The sequence below is a fragment of the Myxine glutinosa genome, chromosome 4, assembly GCF_964187855.1.
Source record: "Myxine glutinosa chromosome 4, kmMyxGlut1.1, whole genome shotgun sequence".
Lineage (NCBI taxonomy): Eukaryota > Metazoa > Chordata > Myxini > Myxiniformes > Myxinidae > Myxine > Myxine glutinosa.
Window position 1 is genome coordinate 217,342,837 of NC_136264.1, and position 15,868 is coordinate 217,358,704.

Sequence of the window (15,868 nt, forward strand, 5' to 3'; positions counted from 1 at the left end):
CCTCGGGTCCCCAGCAATATACCTGGCAAGTTAAAAGTATATCGGACCCGTGGTTGTCGAGAAACAGCGGTCACAGACAAATGTACAAACAGAGATTACTGGAATTATAGATAGATTGTATCATTCACTGTACTCATTGTAATTATTGTATAATTCACTGTAATTGTAATTATTACTTGCAAAATCGAAGATTTTTCAAGTGTATTGGTCGGTTGCGTTTGTGGTTCTGTCTGTTTGTCTGTTTGTCTGTTTGTCTGTTTGTCTGTTTGTCTGTTTGTCACCGGCCTACAGGTCACAATTCTAAACCGATCGTCACAAAACTTTACCAAGTTGTCTAGGTCGTCCCAATTGAGAAGCCTATTGATTTTGAGGTCAAAGGTCATCTGGAGGTCAAATTTCCAAACTCACCATTTTAAATCCGATTGACTTGAAAATTGAATAGCATTTGTATATCAAGTCACTAAATTGGGAAACATACTATTTTTGTGGTCAAAAGGTCAAAGGTCAACTCAAGGTCAAACTTCCAAAATCATCACTTTTCTTCTGAAAAACCGTCAATTTTCATCCGATTGACTTGAAAATTAAACAGCATTTGCACATTGAGTCACTAAATAGGGAAAGCAACTATTTTTGAGGTCAAAGGTCAATTCAAGGTCAACCTTCCAAAATCACCATTTTTCATCTGAAAAATCGTCACTTTTCATCCTATTGACCCGAACTTTGATCAACATTGTCATTTTAATCTTCATGAAATGGACAATTTGCTGTATCAATGGAATTTTTTTTCTTGGGGAGGGGGCGGATTTTGCAAGTAGCGTGCTCCGCATGACGTCTTCTTGTTGTATAATTCACGGTACTCATTGTAATTATTGTATCATTCACTGTGCTCATTGTAATTATTGTATCATTCACTGTACTCATCTATCTATAATTCCAGTAATCTCTGTGTGTTTGTTTGTACGTTTGTACGTTTGTACGTTTGTACGTTTGTACGTTTGTTTGTTTGTTTGTCTGTGACCGCTGTTTCTCGACAACTACCGGTCCGATATACTTGAAACTTGCCAGGTATATTGCTGGGGACCCGAGGATGTGCCTTTTCAAGGTTTGAAATTAATCGGACAAGTACTTACCGAGCTATGGCGATTTAGCCGTTCGCCGTTCGCTTTGGCTTTGCGAATGGACCAAACCATTCATGTAAATAGAGGGGGGGGGGGGGGGGGGTGTTCTGTGGTCGTTCGCTTTGGCTTTGCGAATGGACCAAACCATTCATGTAAATAGAGGGGGGGGTTCTGTGGTCGTTGCGAATGGACCAAACCATTCATGTAAATAGAGGGAGGGGGGTTCTGTGGTCGTTACTGCCACGTGGTTTCAAAGTTTTTTTTTGTTGTTGTTGTTTGCACGCATGTTTTTTTGCACCCACGTACGGGCACGCCCTAGGATGTTTACACACACACACCCCTACACAAATTTTTTTTTTTTTGGCAAGGAACGGGCACCCACGTACGGGCACGTCCTAGCTTATATATAGTACGGGCATGCCCTAGTATGTGAAATGGTGGATGTTTGTCGGTGCACTCTCTGCATTCCCCACTGTTTAGTGTTTGTATGTCGTCGTCGTCGTCGTCGTGATGCGCTGCTGGGAGACATTTAAAGTATGGATTCATTCATCCCAACAAACCACATGTAGAGAAAGTCAAGCACAACCTCAGACTCCTTGTTGTTTATTCCCATCTATGCTATGGAGAAGTCCTGACCACGAGTGGTTCTCCAAAATGAAGTCGACAAAATGCTATGACATATTGTACACTATATGGTGACCATGGTGGTATAGTTAGCGGCTTTTTGTTCGGAATTTATTCTCCTTGTAGAGCAATACAGTCTTCCTTCGTTTATGTCATAAATCGTACAAATTGCAGTGGAACGACGGAACATGACGAATAATAAAATGAGAAGGGAGAGTGAACGAAAGAAAAGTGACCGGAAGAAGGAAAGAATGAAAAACGTACATGTGTGGATTCGATTGTGTGTATTTACCATGTAGCTGTGATTCTCTGAACCCATGAGGCTCAATGAGAGCCGGTTCATTGTCGGTGGAAGAAGAAGAAGAAGGCCAGAGGCAAATGCGTTTCGCTGTGCTATTTATTAATCCTTCACTAACAAATGAATTTTGATGGCGGCGAATAAGACAGCACGTGTTGCTTTCGTACTGAAACGTTGGTATCAAGTTGGCCGAACGGAGGCGCTTTGTGCGAGCAGGTGCCATATCGGAGGGCGACCTGAAGCTGCTCTTTCAACCAGGTGTGCAAGTTTTGTCCGACAACGAATGAATGTTTAATGACGTCATTGTCGTATTTGCTGGCAGTGTACCCACTACCTGAGTAGCTGAGTTTGTGCATCATAACACTGTGTATGTTTGTGTGGTGTGCGCTTCGAAGGTTCTAGATGGTCTAAACTCTAAAGGGTTCGTTACAATAGTGTCTTTGGGGTCGAATAGGTCTAATATGTCAAGCAGGTAAAAAGGGTCTAAAATGGTCAAGGGTCCAAGCTGTCTAATCTGTCTGAAGGGTGTGAGGAGTCTAAAGGGTATTAAAGGTCGAAAGTGTGAAGGGATGGATCTAAAGGTGTCGAAACTGTCTCAAAGTTAGGGGTGTCTTCAGGGTCTCCATGATGTTTGGGTCTGAAGGGTCTTAGGCGTTTTGGGGGTCCTAAAGTGTCTTTTTGGGGGGGGGGGGGAGGGGGGGAGGATATTAAGGTCATGGGGGTCTTCAGGGTAATCGTGTTCTTTGGGGTCTTAGGGTTCTTCGGGGCCTTCGTGTTCTTTGGGGTCTTGGTGTGGTGTTCTTCAGGGTTTTAGTGGTCCACAGGATCTTAGTGGTCTTCGGGGTCTTGGTTATTAATGTTTTTTTTTCTTTTCTTTTTTTGAATTTTTGAATACAAGATCGAGGCTCGTGAAAGAGCCAACATTAATCACACAAAAAGTCAAACCGACACATAAAACACAAAATAAGGGGAGCGGTAGACAAGATGGGGAGAGAAGGGGGAAGGACACAAACACAACATTTGAGAGCAGGTACATCGAGAGAACTGTGGGAGGGAGAGGGCTTGGGGGGAGGTGGGAGAGGTATAAAACATAGGGACACTGCAAAGACTTCCAGGAAAGAAGTTGGAATTTCAAAAAAATGTATCTGGGGTGAAAATTAGCGGGGGTAGGAAAGATCAAGGTTTTGGATGGGGGAAGATAAGAGATGGTGGTGAACAGCTGCTTTAAAGACTTGGAGGGAGGGGTGGGATTGAAGGGAGTGGGGGAGTTTGTTCCAGAGGTGGGAGAAAAGGGGAATGAAAGAGTGAAGGTGAGCAGAGAGCTGAGATTTTGGCAGTTTAACCATAAGAGGTTTGCTGGCAGATCTTGTGTGACCTGTAGGAATATTTTGGGGACAGAGCACAGAGAGAGCTGAGGGAGCATGTTCTTTAGGGTCTTAGTGTTCTTCGGGGTCTAATTGTTCTTCGGGGGCTTCGTGTTATTTGGGGTCTTAGGGTTCTTTGGGGTCATGGTGTTCTTTTGGGTCTTGGTGTTCTTTTGGGTCTTGGTGTTCTTTGGGGTCTTGGTGTTCTTCAGGGTATTAGTGTTCTTTGGGGTATTAGTGGTCTTCGGGGTCTTGGTGTTCTTCTGGGTCTTCGTTATTAATGTTCTTTAGGGTCTTCGTGTTCTTTAGGGTCTTTGTGTTCTTTTTGGTCTTCGTTATTAGTGTTCTTTGGGGTCTTAGTTATTAGTGTTCTTTTGGGGTCTTGGTGTTCTTTGGGGTCTTGGTGTTCTTTGGGGTCTTGGTGTTCTTTGGGGTCTTGGTGTTCTTTGGGGTCTTGGTGTTCTTTGGGGTCTTGGTGGTCTTTGGGGTCTTGGTGGTCTTCAGGGTCTTAGTGTTCTTCGGGGTCTTGGTGTTCTTTGGGGTCTTGGTGTTCTTCGGGGTTCTTGGTGTTCTTCGGGGTTCTTCGGTGTTCTTCGGGGTTCTTGGTGTTCTTCGGGGTCTTGGTGTTCTTCGGGGTCTTGGTGGTCTTCGGGGTCTTGGAGGTCTTCGGGATCTTGGTGTTCTTCGGGGTTCTTGGTGTTCTTCGGGGTTCTTGGTGTTCTTCGGGGTCTTGGTGTTCTTCGGGGTCTCTGTGTTCTTCGGGGTCTTCGTGATCTTCGGGTTCTTAAAGGGTCTTTGGGGTCTTAAAGAGTCTTAAAACGTTTTGGGGCTCTTTTTGGTTATGGGGGTCTTAAAGGGTCTTGGAGTATTTTGGGTTCTGGAGGTCTTAGGATTCCCAGGGATGTTGGGTGTCTTGAGGGGTCTTGTGTGTCTTGAGGGGTTTTAAGGGGTCTTTGGGCTCTTTTCGGTCTTTTGGATTTTGGGGGTCTTCGAGGTCTTTCGGGGTTTTAAGGGTGTTGGGGTTCTTAAAGGGTTTTCAAAGGTCTAAAATGTCTCAGCAGTTTTAAGGGTCGAAAGGTTTAAAAGTTACATTCCAAGAGTACATAATTAATAATAACTAGCCGAAACCCGTGGAACATCCACAGAAGGGAGGATGTGGTGTATGGATAGAGTGTACCATTATGGATGGTATAGGGGATTTGCTTGTCCGAGTAAGAGTTAGGAAGAAAGATGAGAATGAAGAGTGCGTATATGAACAACGCTCGCCGACACCGGCACAAATGCATGCTCAGGATTGTCCACTCAGTGGACGGCTTGCTTTCGCCTTCGCCTGTCCAATCAGCGGATGGCTTGCTTTCGCCTTCGCCTGTCCAATCAGCGGACGGCTTGCTTCGCCTTCACCCAGCAGACGCCAATACGATGGCGTCGTAAGATGGCGTCGTATCGGCAGTTAATCGGATGCTTTTGGGCCCCAACGTGGGCTAATTCAGATTTTTCGAGTATGGCTGTACGTGATAAACAAAGAGCGCGGTTCGTAGATCGTAAATCCATTCGTGCCATGGGCATCGGGTCACTGGGTGCGGCGTAAAAGGGATAACAAAGTCGAGTCCTTACGCTATTATTATATAGATAGGCATCTCGTCACATCAGATTCACAGCCTCATGGACGGACGGACAGACTGACCAATTTTTTAGTTTTTATATGTATAAATTAACTTTCAACTTTAACTAATTAATTCAATATTGTGAATTAACTTTTAACTTTGGTTTTTGTTATTTACTTTTAACATTCTTCTTAAGTAACGGCAACAGGAATTTTATGGCAGACTCTGTGTTGTAATGGTGAGAGCGTTTTCTCCGAGTCTGGGAGATCGGCGGTTCAGAGAGGCTGAGCCATGCCAAATTGCCAAAGGCTCTTAAAATGGTACGTGCTGGTTCTTTGCTCGACGTTCAGCATTTAAAAGGATATAGTACTGATACACAACCATCATTTGGTAATAATAGCAGCACAGGCCTTGACAGGATTAATTGCCTCCTCCTGCGTCAAAGTTCCTTGTAAGGGCAAATACCGTGGGACCCCTATATTCGCGAAGGATATGTTCCTGGAAAATCTGTGAATAGTGAAACCCGCGAATAGCGAAACCCGCGAAAGCGGGGCATTGTTTCTATGAAAAAGGTGGGATAGGTTCCCGAGTCGCGAAAATCCGCAAATAGAGAGGAACAAGCTGCGAATGGCGAGGCAAAATATGCGAATGGTGAGGCAAATCCCGAGAATGTCGCTGATAAATCCGCGAAGGTCGATGAAAGTCCTGGAAATGGCGATACAAAACCCACGAAGGTCGATGAAAGTCCTGTGAATATATGCCGCGGCATTGTTTCAATGGGGAAAAGGGGGATACGTTATCGGTTCCCGGCGGTTCCTGATTCATGGGGAAAAATTTTAAAATTTGAAATGTTTTCGACCGCAAATGCACATGATTACAGTTTCACAAAAAATACTTACAAAAAAAAAAAAAGACAGCACCAGATACCATTTCCAATTTATTGAAGGAATGCGTTTATTAAAAGTGCTTAACCATACCGTACCTTGAAAGTAAAAAAAACACAACACCATCATGTACCGTTTAAATGTTTGCTTTTGCAAACACACGCAACTTTAAATGATTACAAGTCAGGAGACGATGATGGTTCACGAGCGAGCGGTATTCAATGACAAAGGACGGACTATAACCGAAACAGTCCCAGACAGGCCAGGCCCGGAAATGTCAAAACGAAGGTTACTGACCTTGAAATGAGATAGAAAATAATGTCTAATCAGTTATGAGGTTAGTTAGCTACACAATACCGAAAATTCGGTTAGATTCCGACAACTTTGAAACTTTGACCTTTGTGACCTTCAAAGGTCAAAGGTCGAAGATTCTGAAATTTGTTGGAAAACTTGTATTTCATGATGTATGTGATAATATAAGATCATGTACGACATTTCACCCGATCAGGTAGCAAACAATGTAATAAAACCATCAAAAATCATCGACTTTTCTTCTAAATTTCATGACCTTGTGACCTTGACCTTGGGGCGAAAATGAAAAATCGAGTTCCGTTCGGCTAGACACATGACATTGGCCGAACCAAATACCGAAACTCCTGTCAGATTCCACCAACTCCCTCGGAGAAGATGTAGCTTGAACTCGATTACCCCCTAAAAAGACATCTTTTCCGGGCGTCGCTCTGCCCACAATGGGCGCAATACGCCCACTCTAGGCAGGACACAACCAGATCATGATATCAACCTCCCACCCAAGTTTCATCAAGACCGGATGATATAATCGGGTAGTTAAGCTGCGGACAGACAGACACACACCCATGACACTATAAAGTGGTCACTGTTTGATAACTCGTGAACCAATGATGGTGATGGTGATGATGATTATGGTGATGAATTCAAATCCCATGAATTCCTCGAACTCTGAGGATGACCCAAATGATAATCGTGCAATGTCGTGCACTGAGGGAGAGGCAGGAGAGTGAGCAGTTGAGGGTGCTGGTGGTTTTGAGGTGGAGGGAGCAGGGCTGAAGAAATAGGTAATGGAGAGCTGCCTGGTAAATTGCTGCAGGTTTCGATGCAGCTCTTTGTTTGGGGAGAAGCAAATCATCAAAGCCCCTCTTGTACTCGAGGTACCTCTCCATGACTAGGTCAGCATCTTCCAACTTGTCGACGAGTGCCCACATACCATGCAGAAACTCGACCAGGAACTAGACTGTGAAGTTAGACCTCGGCACCTCTTCCTCATCACTGCCCGCCTCCTCCTCCTCGGAAACCATTATAATGGCCTCCAACTCCTCCTCGGTGAGGTTGTCCCCATGTGAGGTAATGAGATCCTCCAACTCCTCAGGCTGCATGTCATCAAATCCTTCCCCTCCCAACTGCCGTGCCAACCCGACAATCACATGCCTCTCCTCAGTGTTATCAGGAAAGCCAGTAAAGTTTCTGACTGCCTGTGGCCACAGGTTGTGCCAGCTCTCACCTCACCCAGCGACTACTTGATGGTGCCGATGCAGTGGGCAATGTTGAAATCCTTCCAACACTGCCTGACAGTTTGCCCTGGGTCCAAAATGCAGTGTTCCAATAGAACATAAATTTGAACAAAATAGTACTCCACGCATCCAAAATGTGGCGAAAGGTGTGACTGGTGTAATACGTTTTAAACGTTGAAATCACACCTTGGTGGAGTGGCTGGATGAGAGAGGTGGTGTTGGGTGGCAGAAAGATTACCTCGACGTTCGGGTGAGCCACGTCCAGGTTCACAGCGTGGCCAGGAGCATTGTCCAGGAGCAAGAGAACCTTGAATGCAAGTTTTTTGTCCACCAGGTATCTCTGCACCTGAGGGACGAAACAATTATGGAACCAGTTCAGGAAGATTGCTGCCGTCACCCAGGCTTTCCTGTTGGCCCTCCAAAACACGGGCAGAGCTTGCTTGTTCTTGCCCTTGAGAGCACGTGGGTTCAGGGGATATACCATCATGGGTTTCAGCATGAAGTCCCCTTTTGCGTTTGCATAGAGGAGAAGAGATACCCGGTCATTCCCAGCCTTGAATCCCGATGCTGTCTCCTCACGCTTCGAGATGAAAGTTCTCGTGGACATCTTTTCCAGAAGAGGCCAGTCTTGTCAGCGTTGAACACCTACTCTGGGAGGTATCCCTTCTGTTTGATCAGCTTCGCGAGTTGAGGAGGGAACACTTTTGCCACCTCGAGGTCCGCGGGCACGCTCCCCTGTGAGCTTTACATTTTTGAGACAGTACCGCTCCTTGAAACGTTGGAACCATCCCCTGTTTGCAGTGAATGAACTCACGCTGCTTGTAACCTTCATCGCTCGGTGCATCACTCGTGCTGGCACCACCTGCGCCAGACAGATGATCATAAATTAGTTTGGCTTCGGCGTGAATGAGATGTCCACTCAAAGGCATACTCTTTTGTGTGTTGTCCTCTATCCATATGCTGAGAGCCTTCTCCATCCTTTCTATGTGGATATCCCAGACATGGGTGACCACCTTCGTACTCGATACAGTGCTCGCTGGAATACTGTTACAAATCGCTTTCTCCTTCCTTCGTATGCCGCGAACGGTGGATTCATTGACGCCATAATGCCTGCCCACAGAGGCCGCACTCTCTCCTCTCGAAAGCTGGTCAAGCAGCTCCAATTTGTTGCGGAGGCTCATCACTTTCTTCTGCCTCTTGGTAGGCGATGCATCTCTGGCACTGGTCTTGCATTTGGGAGCCATAATTGAACAATGAGCAGAGCAAGTCAAAACCACAGGTCGAAGCAACGGGACGAGGACAATGATTGAGATCGAGGACACAGTCTGTTTTGTATATGTAGGATTGTGAGCATTGTGGGCAGTTGCGGGAAGTATTCTGCCCATTGTTTGTGGGGGATGTTATCGGATGATGCCGTATCGAGCGTATCTGCTAATTTCAATAATATATTTAATGAAGCATTTGCATTCTATAACTCGCGGAGTTTGACTTGTTTTCGTAGCTGATGGAACATCCCCCGAATCGTTTTCATTGTGTGACATCTCTGGTGATGCTTTACCGTAAATTGCAAACTGTAATCGATTTAATGAAGCGTTTGCATTTTGTAATTCATGGGGTTATAATAATAATAATAATAATTCATTTATTTTGTATGGCGCTTTTCAAGAAGCTCAAAGGCGCTTTGACAGAGTGGAAAACATAATGCATTACAATACATGAAAACAACAATTGCAAAAAGACAAGAATCAATAGGGAAATATTTAAAGCAAAAGGAGGGAGAAGGAGAAGAGATAGTCAGGGGTTAAATGCTGTGGCTTGAATGTTGAATGCAGTGTTGAACAGGTGGGTCTTTAGTGATGTTTTGAATGTGGTGAGTGAGGAGGAGTCTGATGGTGTGAGGTAGTGAGTTCCAGAGGGTGGGAGCAGCGATGGAGAAGGCCCTGTCCCCCCAGGATCTGAATTTGGTCCGGATGGAGGGGGTCAGGAGGTTGGTACCAGCAGAGCGGAGGTTGTGGGTGGGAGTGTGTCTGGAGAGGAGGTCAGCCAGGTAGGATGGGGCCAGGTTATGGAGGGCTTTGTATGTCGAGGAGGATTTTGTACTGGATTCTCTGGGGGATGGGGAGCCAGTGAAGCTTGTAAAGGACGGGGGTGATGTGGTCACGGGTCCGGGAATGGGTGAGTAGACGGGCAGCGTAGTTCTGAATGTATTGGAGTTTATTTTTGATTTTTGAGGGTGAACCATAGAGGAGGCTATTGCAGTAGTCCAGACGGGAGGTGATGAAGGCGTGGATGAGGGTTTCTGCAGCCGTGGAGGAGAGGGATGAGTGGAGACGGGCAATGTTTTTCAGGTGAAAGAAGGCTGACTTTGTGATCTGTTTAGTGTATTTGTCGAAGGAGAGGGTTTGGTCAAAGATGACGCCAAGATTCCGGATGTGAGGGGAGGTGGATACTGTGATACCGTCGATGTTGAGGGCAAAGTTATGGGTGGATTTTGTGAGCGTTTTTGGGCCAATGATGATTATTTCAGATTTATCACAGTTAAGCTTGAGGAAGTTGATTTGAAGCCAGGATTTTATTTCAGTGATGCAGTTTGTCAGGATAGAGTGGGTGTCGGTGGAGACGGACTTGGTGGAGATGAAAAGCTGGATGTCATCTGCGAAGCAGTGGAATTGGAGACCATGACGGCGGATTAAGTGACCGAGGGGGGACAGGTAAAGGATGAAGAGGAGGGGGCCAAGAACTGAACCTTGGGGGACACCTTGGGGGAGGGGAGCAGTGGGGGATTTGCAGTTATTGATGGAGATGAACTGGCGTCTGTCAGAGAGGTATGATTTAATCCAAGAGAGGGCAGTGCCGGTAACGTTAAAGGTGGATTCAAGTCGGGTGAGGAGGATGGTGTGATCGATGGTGTCAAAGGCAGCGCTGAGGTCGAGGAGGACGAGAATGTTGAGGGTTGATTTGTTTACACATCTGGTGGGATATCCTGCGAAGCTCACTTATCGTGCTGCTTAAATTTGCGGCCGTGAAAGCCATGGAAACGCAAAGCACACTGCAGTGAATGTACTGTACTCTACTGTACTGTATAAGCAGGTCATGCTCGCGGGTTGTAGAGGAAGTTTTTTTGCGTACATCCAGCTGCTTTATACATGGCTGGTAAAAGATGGGTTTTATAAATGTGTATAGCTGGTGGCTCGTGAAAAAAAATTTTGTGCCCCTGAAAAACCGCAAGTTCGCGGAACATGGCCGCGAATAGGAAAAAAACCCGCGAATCTGCGGTACATTTTTCCGCAAATGGAGAAACGGGTCACATTTGATCAACCGCGAATACGAGGATTCCACGAATAGCGGTACCACGAATAGCGGAACCATAAATAGCGGAACCATGAATAGCGGAACCATGAATAGCGGAACCATGAATAGCGGAACCATGAATAGCGGAACCATGAATAGCGGAACCATGAATAGCGGTTGTCGGACAGTATTATTATTATAATTTTTGGGGAAAATGCTCGGGGCATAGAAAAGGCCCCTTTATAAGGTTATAAGGCTATCCCTAACCCTAACAACTGTTTAATGCTGTGTTATGGGTATTTGCAGAGCTGAATGGGAGGCTGTGGTGGGCCTCGAGATCCATGCACAAGTTCACTCGGCGTCCAAACTTTTCTCCAGTGCTGCAGTGACATTTCTGGCACCACCCAACTCATGTGTAGCATTGTTTGATGCTGCACTTCCTGGCACAATGCCTGTGAGTTTGATGTATTTTTGCTGTCAGCTTATGTTATGTTGAACATATAGTGTAGGCTGCTATGTCTTAAAAATGGCTGTCGTGTTTTTTTTTTGTTAAAAGCAAAATTCCACTTGATTCCTTGTCTTTGGGGTGTCACATGTTCGAAAAAATAGGTTGTTAATTTTTTAAAACGGATTAAGGGTGTCAAATCCAAGATGACCGCCAAAATATATAAATTCCATTAAAACTGGTATTCTGAACACAGTATGAGGTCCAAATTCATGATAATCTATCTATAATTCCATTAATCTCTGTGTGTATGTGTGTGTGTATGTGTGTGTGTGTGTATGCGACAACGATTTCTCGACAACTACCGGTCCGATATACTTGAAACTTGCCAGGTATATTGCTGGGGACCCGAGGATGTGCCTTTTCAAGGTTTGAAATTAATCGGACAAGTACTTACCGAGCTATGGCGATTTAGCCGTTCGCCGTTCGCTTTGGCGTTGCGAATGGACCAAACCATTGCATGTAAATAGAGGGGGGGGGGTTCTGTGGTCGTTGCGAATGGACCAAACCATTCATGTAAATAGAGGGGGGGGGGTTCTGTGGTCGTTACTGCCACGTGGTTTCAAAGTTTTTTTTTGTTGTTGTTGTTTGCACGCATGTTTTTTTGCACCCACGTACGGGCACGCCCTAGGATGTTTACACACACACACCCCTACACAAAATTTTTTTTTTTTTTTTTTTTCGCAAGGAACGGGCACCCACGTACGGGCACGTCCTAGCTTATATATAGTACGGGCATGCCCTAGTACCCATAATTTCAATACCAAGGAGTTCAAAAACAATTAATTTCAATATGGCAGTCAAATTCAAAATATCAAGCTCTTATCAAGCTTATCTTACTGAAGCTCTTATCAAGTACTTCTTTGCTCACAACCACCTGAACTACGCACGTTTGCTCCCTTTGTACCTGTCAACAATGCAGCAAACAGAACAAGTTTTTCCAGATGTCTGGGCAGAACTCTTGAAAGGAAATTTCTGTGTGACGAAGGGGATTGCTGCATTCACTTCAATAGGTCCAGATCATGGAATTGAGCAGGAGAACCGCAAACTCAAGGTCATTGGAGGCACTACTGGAATAACCCAAATTGAGAGAGCTCTAGACCGTTTCTTCCTGATTGCACCTGACTTGTCTAATCTAGTAGAGGAGTTTCAAAGAGAATATGGCATGGAAGGTGCTGATACCAGAGACCAACACCACGAGATCACAGGGGTAAAGTCCACCCGAGTAATGAGAAATTCCGCTAGATTGACAGAGGTATTTGTTGTTCATGGAGACCCATTCGTAACCGATGAGAGTGACCTGTGTAACCTTCTTACCAAGAAAGTAATTGATGAAAAGGTAACAAAGGACATAGTAGACCGCGATGCCATCGGACAACAGTTGTTCCAGACATTTGTCAAAGAACGCCTTACAGAAGGAAAACTTTCAGTGTGGGATCCAATGAAGAGAAAGAACATAGGCACTTTCAAAAGTGCCAACACAGTGAAGAAAGTGAAAGCAGGTGACAAACTCATTAAAGTCAAAGAAGAACGAGGACTCCTACAGAGGTTTATAATAGCATCAAGAAGCCATCCAGACCTTGATCTAAAGGACTGTATTGGGAAGTATGAATTTGGAATTGTTCCACGTGCCCTTTTCGCTTCGGATGGGTCACTTCTCCTAGCATATGACAAGGCTAAGGTCCTTCATCATCTTGAAGCGCTAGTTACCAAGGAGCAACCTAGCCCAACAGAAGCCACAAGCGATCCAGCTAATGCCATACCGAGTGTTTCTGGTGACCAAGTATTGAGTGAAAACTCCCAAACTGAAGTACCACCCCAAGCCGAGGCGCCTGAAGTACAAGAAGCGCAGCCTGAGCAAGAAGCTTCAACTGACATGTCCGACATGTCTGAGAAATTTAAAGTTGTAGTCATAGATGGCATGGCCCTCGTTAACTCCATCTCCAAGACAGACAAAATAAAAACATGCAGTGATTTTGCCATGTCATTTCTTGAAAAGCTTATCAGGATTGCAGCTAACTACGACGAAGTAAGACTGGTATTTGACAGATACGTCGAAAGTTCTCTGAAAGAGCAAATGAGAAAAAAGAGAACAAAGGGAAACTCGACCTACTATCACATCCAAGATAGTACACTGATCCAGAATATTTCCTTGAAGGACTTCCTTTCAAGTGTCAAAACCAAGGCAGAACTTGTAGAGTATTTAGCTGCAAAGACTCTGGATCACAGCAACAGCTCTGCCAACAAATTGAAGAAGTTCATGGTAACCTTCGGCACTGAGAAAAAGGCAATGTAAGTGTGCCTGATGAATTGGTAAAACACGGTCATGAGGAAGCGGATACGTTACTCTTGCTCCATGCCCTAACAGTTAACGGCGATGTAGAACTTGTAATAGACTCTCCAGATACCGATGTCTTCTTGCTGATGATCCACATGTATCCACAGCTACCTGCTGAGAAATATTTCCTTACCGGAAAAGGAAAACTGAATAGGAAAATTGCAGTCAAACCTATCTTTGAAAAGTTAGGAGTTAACCGCGCCTCAGCTATTCTCGGGTTTCATTCTTTCACAGGATCAGATATGTGTGGCAGGTTCACCGGCAGGACAAAGGACTGGTGTATGAAGGTGTTCATGTCCTGCGATGATATGATACTGGATTCACTTGCTTCACTTGGCAAATCTGCTGCTACACCCTTTCCAAACGCAATTGACCAACTGGAAAGGTTCGTTTGCTTGTTGTACAGATCCAAAACACACACCAAAGTAAATGCACTACGATGGTTCTTGTACTCAAATCGACAGGCCGAGGGAGAGAGTCTGCCTCCAACCTCTGGATCATTGACACCACACATTCTGCGAGCACATTATATTGCAATGATATGGATGCAGGCATGCGAAAGTCAACCATCCCTTCCTTCTCCCACTGACTACGGATGGAAGTCAGAGGAAAATAGATTTCTTCCGGTGATGTGTTTGAACCCTCCGGCACCAGAGGCCGTGACTGAGCTGGTAAAATGTGGCTGCAAATCAGGATGCAAAGGAAACTCCTGTAGTTGCCACAGCAATAAACTCCCATGCACAGAGGTCTGTAGCTGTTTGAACTACGGCTGTAGCAACAATGAACAATCAGCTCAGAACATTGTGGGAGATGAACACGAGGACTTGTAAGGTAAAACGGATGATTGTGAGACAGGAATATTTAAATATGGTCAAACAGGAAATTACATTACGCTATCATTGTTATAGCAATGTGGACCTTTGTGTAAAACAGTGGTAGCCATATTGGATTTTCTCACTATTTCTCACTATGGCTGGCATCCACCGATTTCAACGAATCAGTAACATGTTTCCCCAACACGGCCTAGCATTACTTATGTGGGCATTACCACCAAAATGGACCTATTTCATCATTCACAATTTGTGTTATCAAGAACATTAAGTTTTTGTACTGTGGTTATTAAAGAAGTGGCGGCCATCTTGGATTTTTCCACCATTTTGAATTTGACTGCCATATTGAAATTAATTGTTTTTAAACTCCTTGGTATTGAAATTATGGGTACTAGGGCATGCCCGTACTATATATATATCGAAAATTATATCCCCCCCCTCTATTTACATGAAATGGTTTGGTCCATTCGCAAAGCCAAAGCGAACGGCTTGCAAGTACGGTGACAACCCCCCCCCTCCCTCTATTTACATGAAATGGTTTGGTCCAAAGCGAACGGCTTGCGAGTACGGTGACAATCCCCCCCCTCTATTTACATGAAATGGTTTGGTCCAAAGCGAACGGCTTGCGGAGTTTGGGAAAGAAATCGCCATAGCTCGGTAACTACTTGTCCGATTAATATGAAACCTTGAAAAGGCACATCCTCGGGTCCCCAGCAATATACCTGGCAAGTTTCAAGTATATCGGACCCGTGGTTGTCGAGAAACAGCGGTCACAGACAAACACACAAACACACAAACACACAGACACACAGACACACAGAGATTACTGGAATTATAGATAGATTATCATTAATTTGGACCTCATACTGTGTTCAGAATACCAGTTTTAATGGAATTTATATATTTTGGCGGCCATCTTGGATTTGACACCCTTAATCCGTTTTAAAAAATTAACAACCTATTTTTTCGAACATGTGACACCCCAAAGACAAGGAATCAAGTGGAATTTTGCTTTTAACAAAAAAAAAACACGAAATGACATAACAGCCTACACTAATAAGGTGGGGATTGATATCGCATATTTACCCTGCGCTCGCGAAACAAAAAGCGGGGTTAAGCATTCAGTTATGTACGTGTGCCGTGTATGTCTGCATTTTAAAATTCATTTTCTCGGCAAGCGTTGGTCCGATTGACATGAAATTTTCACCATAGGAGGTCCTCCTCCTGTAGAATATTTTAATGATTATGATGACGTCACAGGTCACGTGGTACAGGTGCCATCTTGGAAAAACTTCGCACCTCTATATCTCTGAAACCACTCCATGGAAAAAATTGAGACCTGGCTCATTGTCAAGTACTCACCATGGGGAATAAGATATGTTAATGCTGATGTCATCAGTGCCTTTGTTATGACGTTATAATTTGACAAGTACAGCGCTTATCTGATCATTATTATCTTTTTTTC

The 15,868-nt window shown here is 44.7% G+C and overlaps 1 protein-coding gene across 7 annotated transcripts in view; it reads left to right on the plus strand.

Moving 5' to 3' along the window:
* Positions 1-1,954: 1,954 nt before the first annotated feature.
* GATB (glutamyl-tRNA amidotransferase subunit B) overlaps positions 1,955-15,868 on the plus strand; it is a 173,506-nt gene continuing 159,592 nt past the window's right edge. The window contains exons 1-2 of one of the 7 annotated variants that reach the window (XM_068114434.2): positions 1,955-2,298; positions 11,037-11,184. In XM_068114434.2, the coding sequence (XP_067970535.2) occupies positions 2,171-2,298; positions 11,037-11,184 (276 nt within the window). In that variant the 5' untranslated portion in view covers positions 1,955-2,170. The remainder of the gene's footprint in view (positions 2,299-11,036; positions 11,185-15,868) is intronic. The other 6 variants (XM_068114433.2, XM_078777033.1, XM_078777030.1 and 3 more) reach the window with 6 other exon arrangements.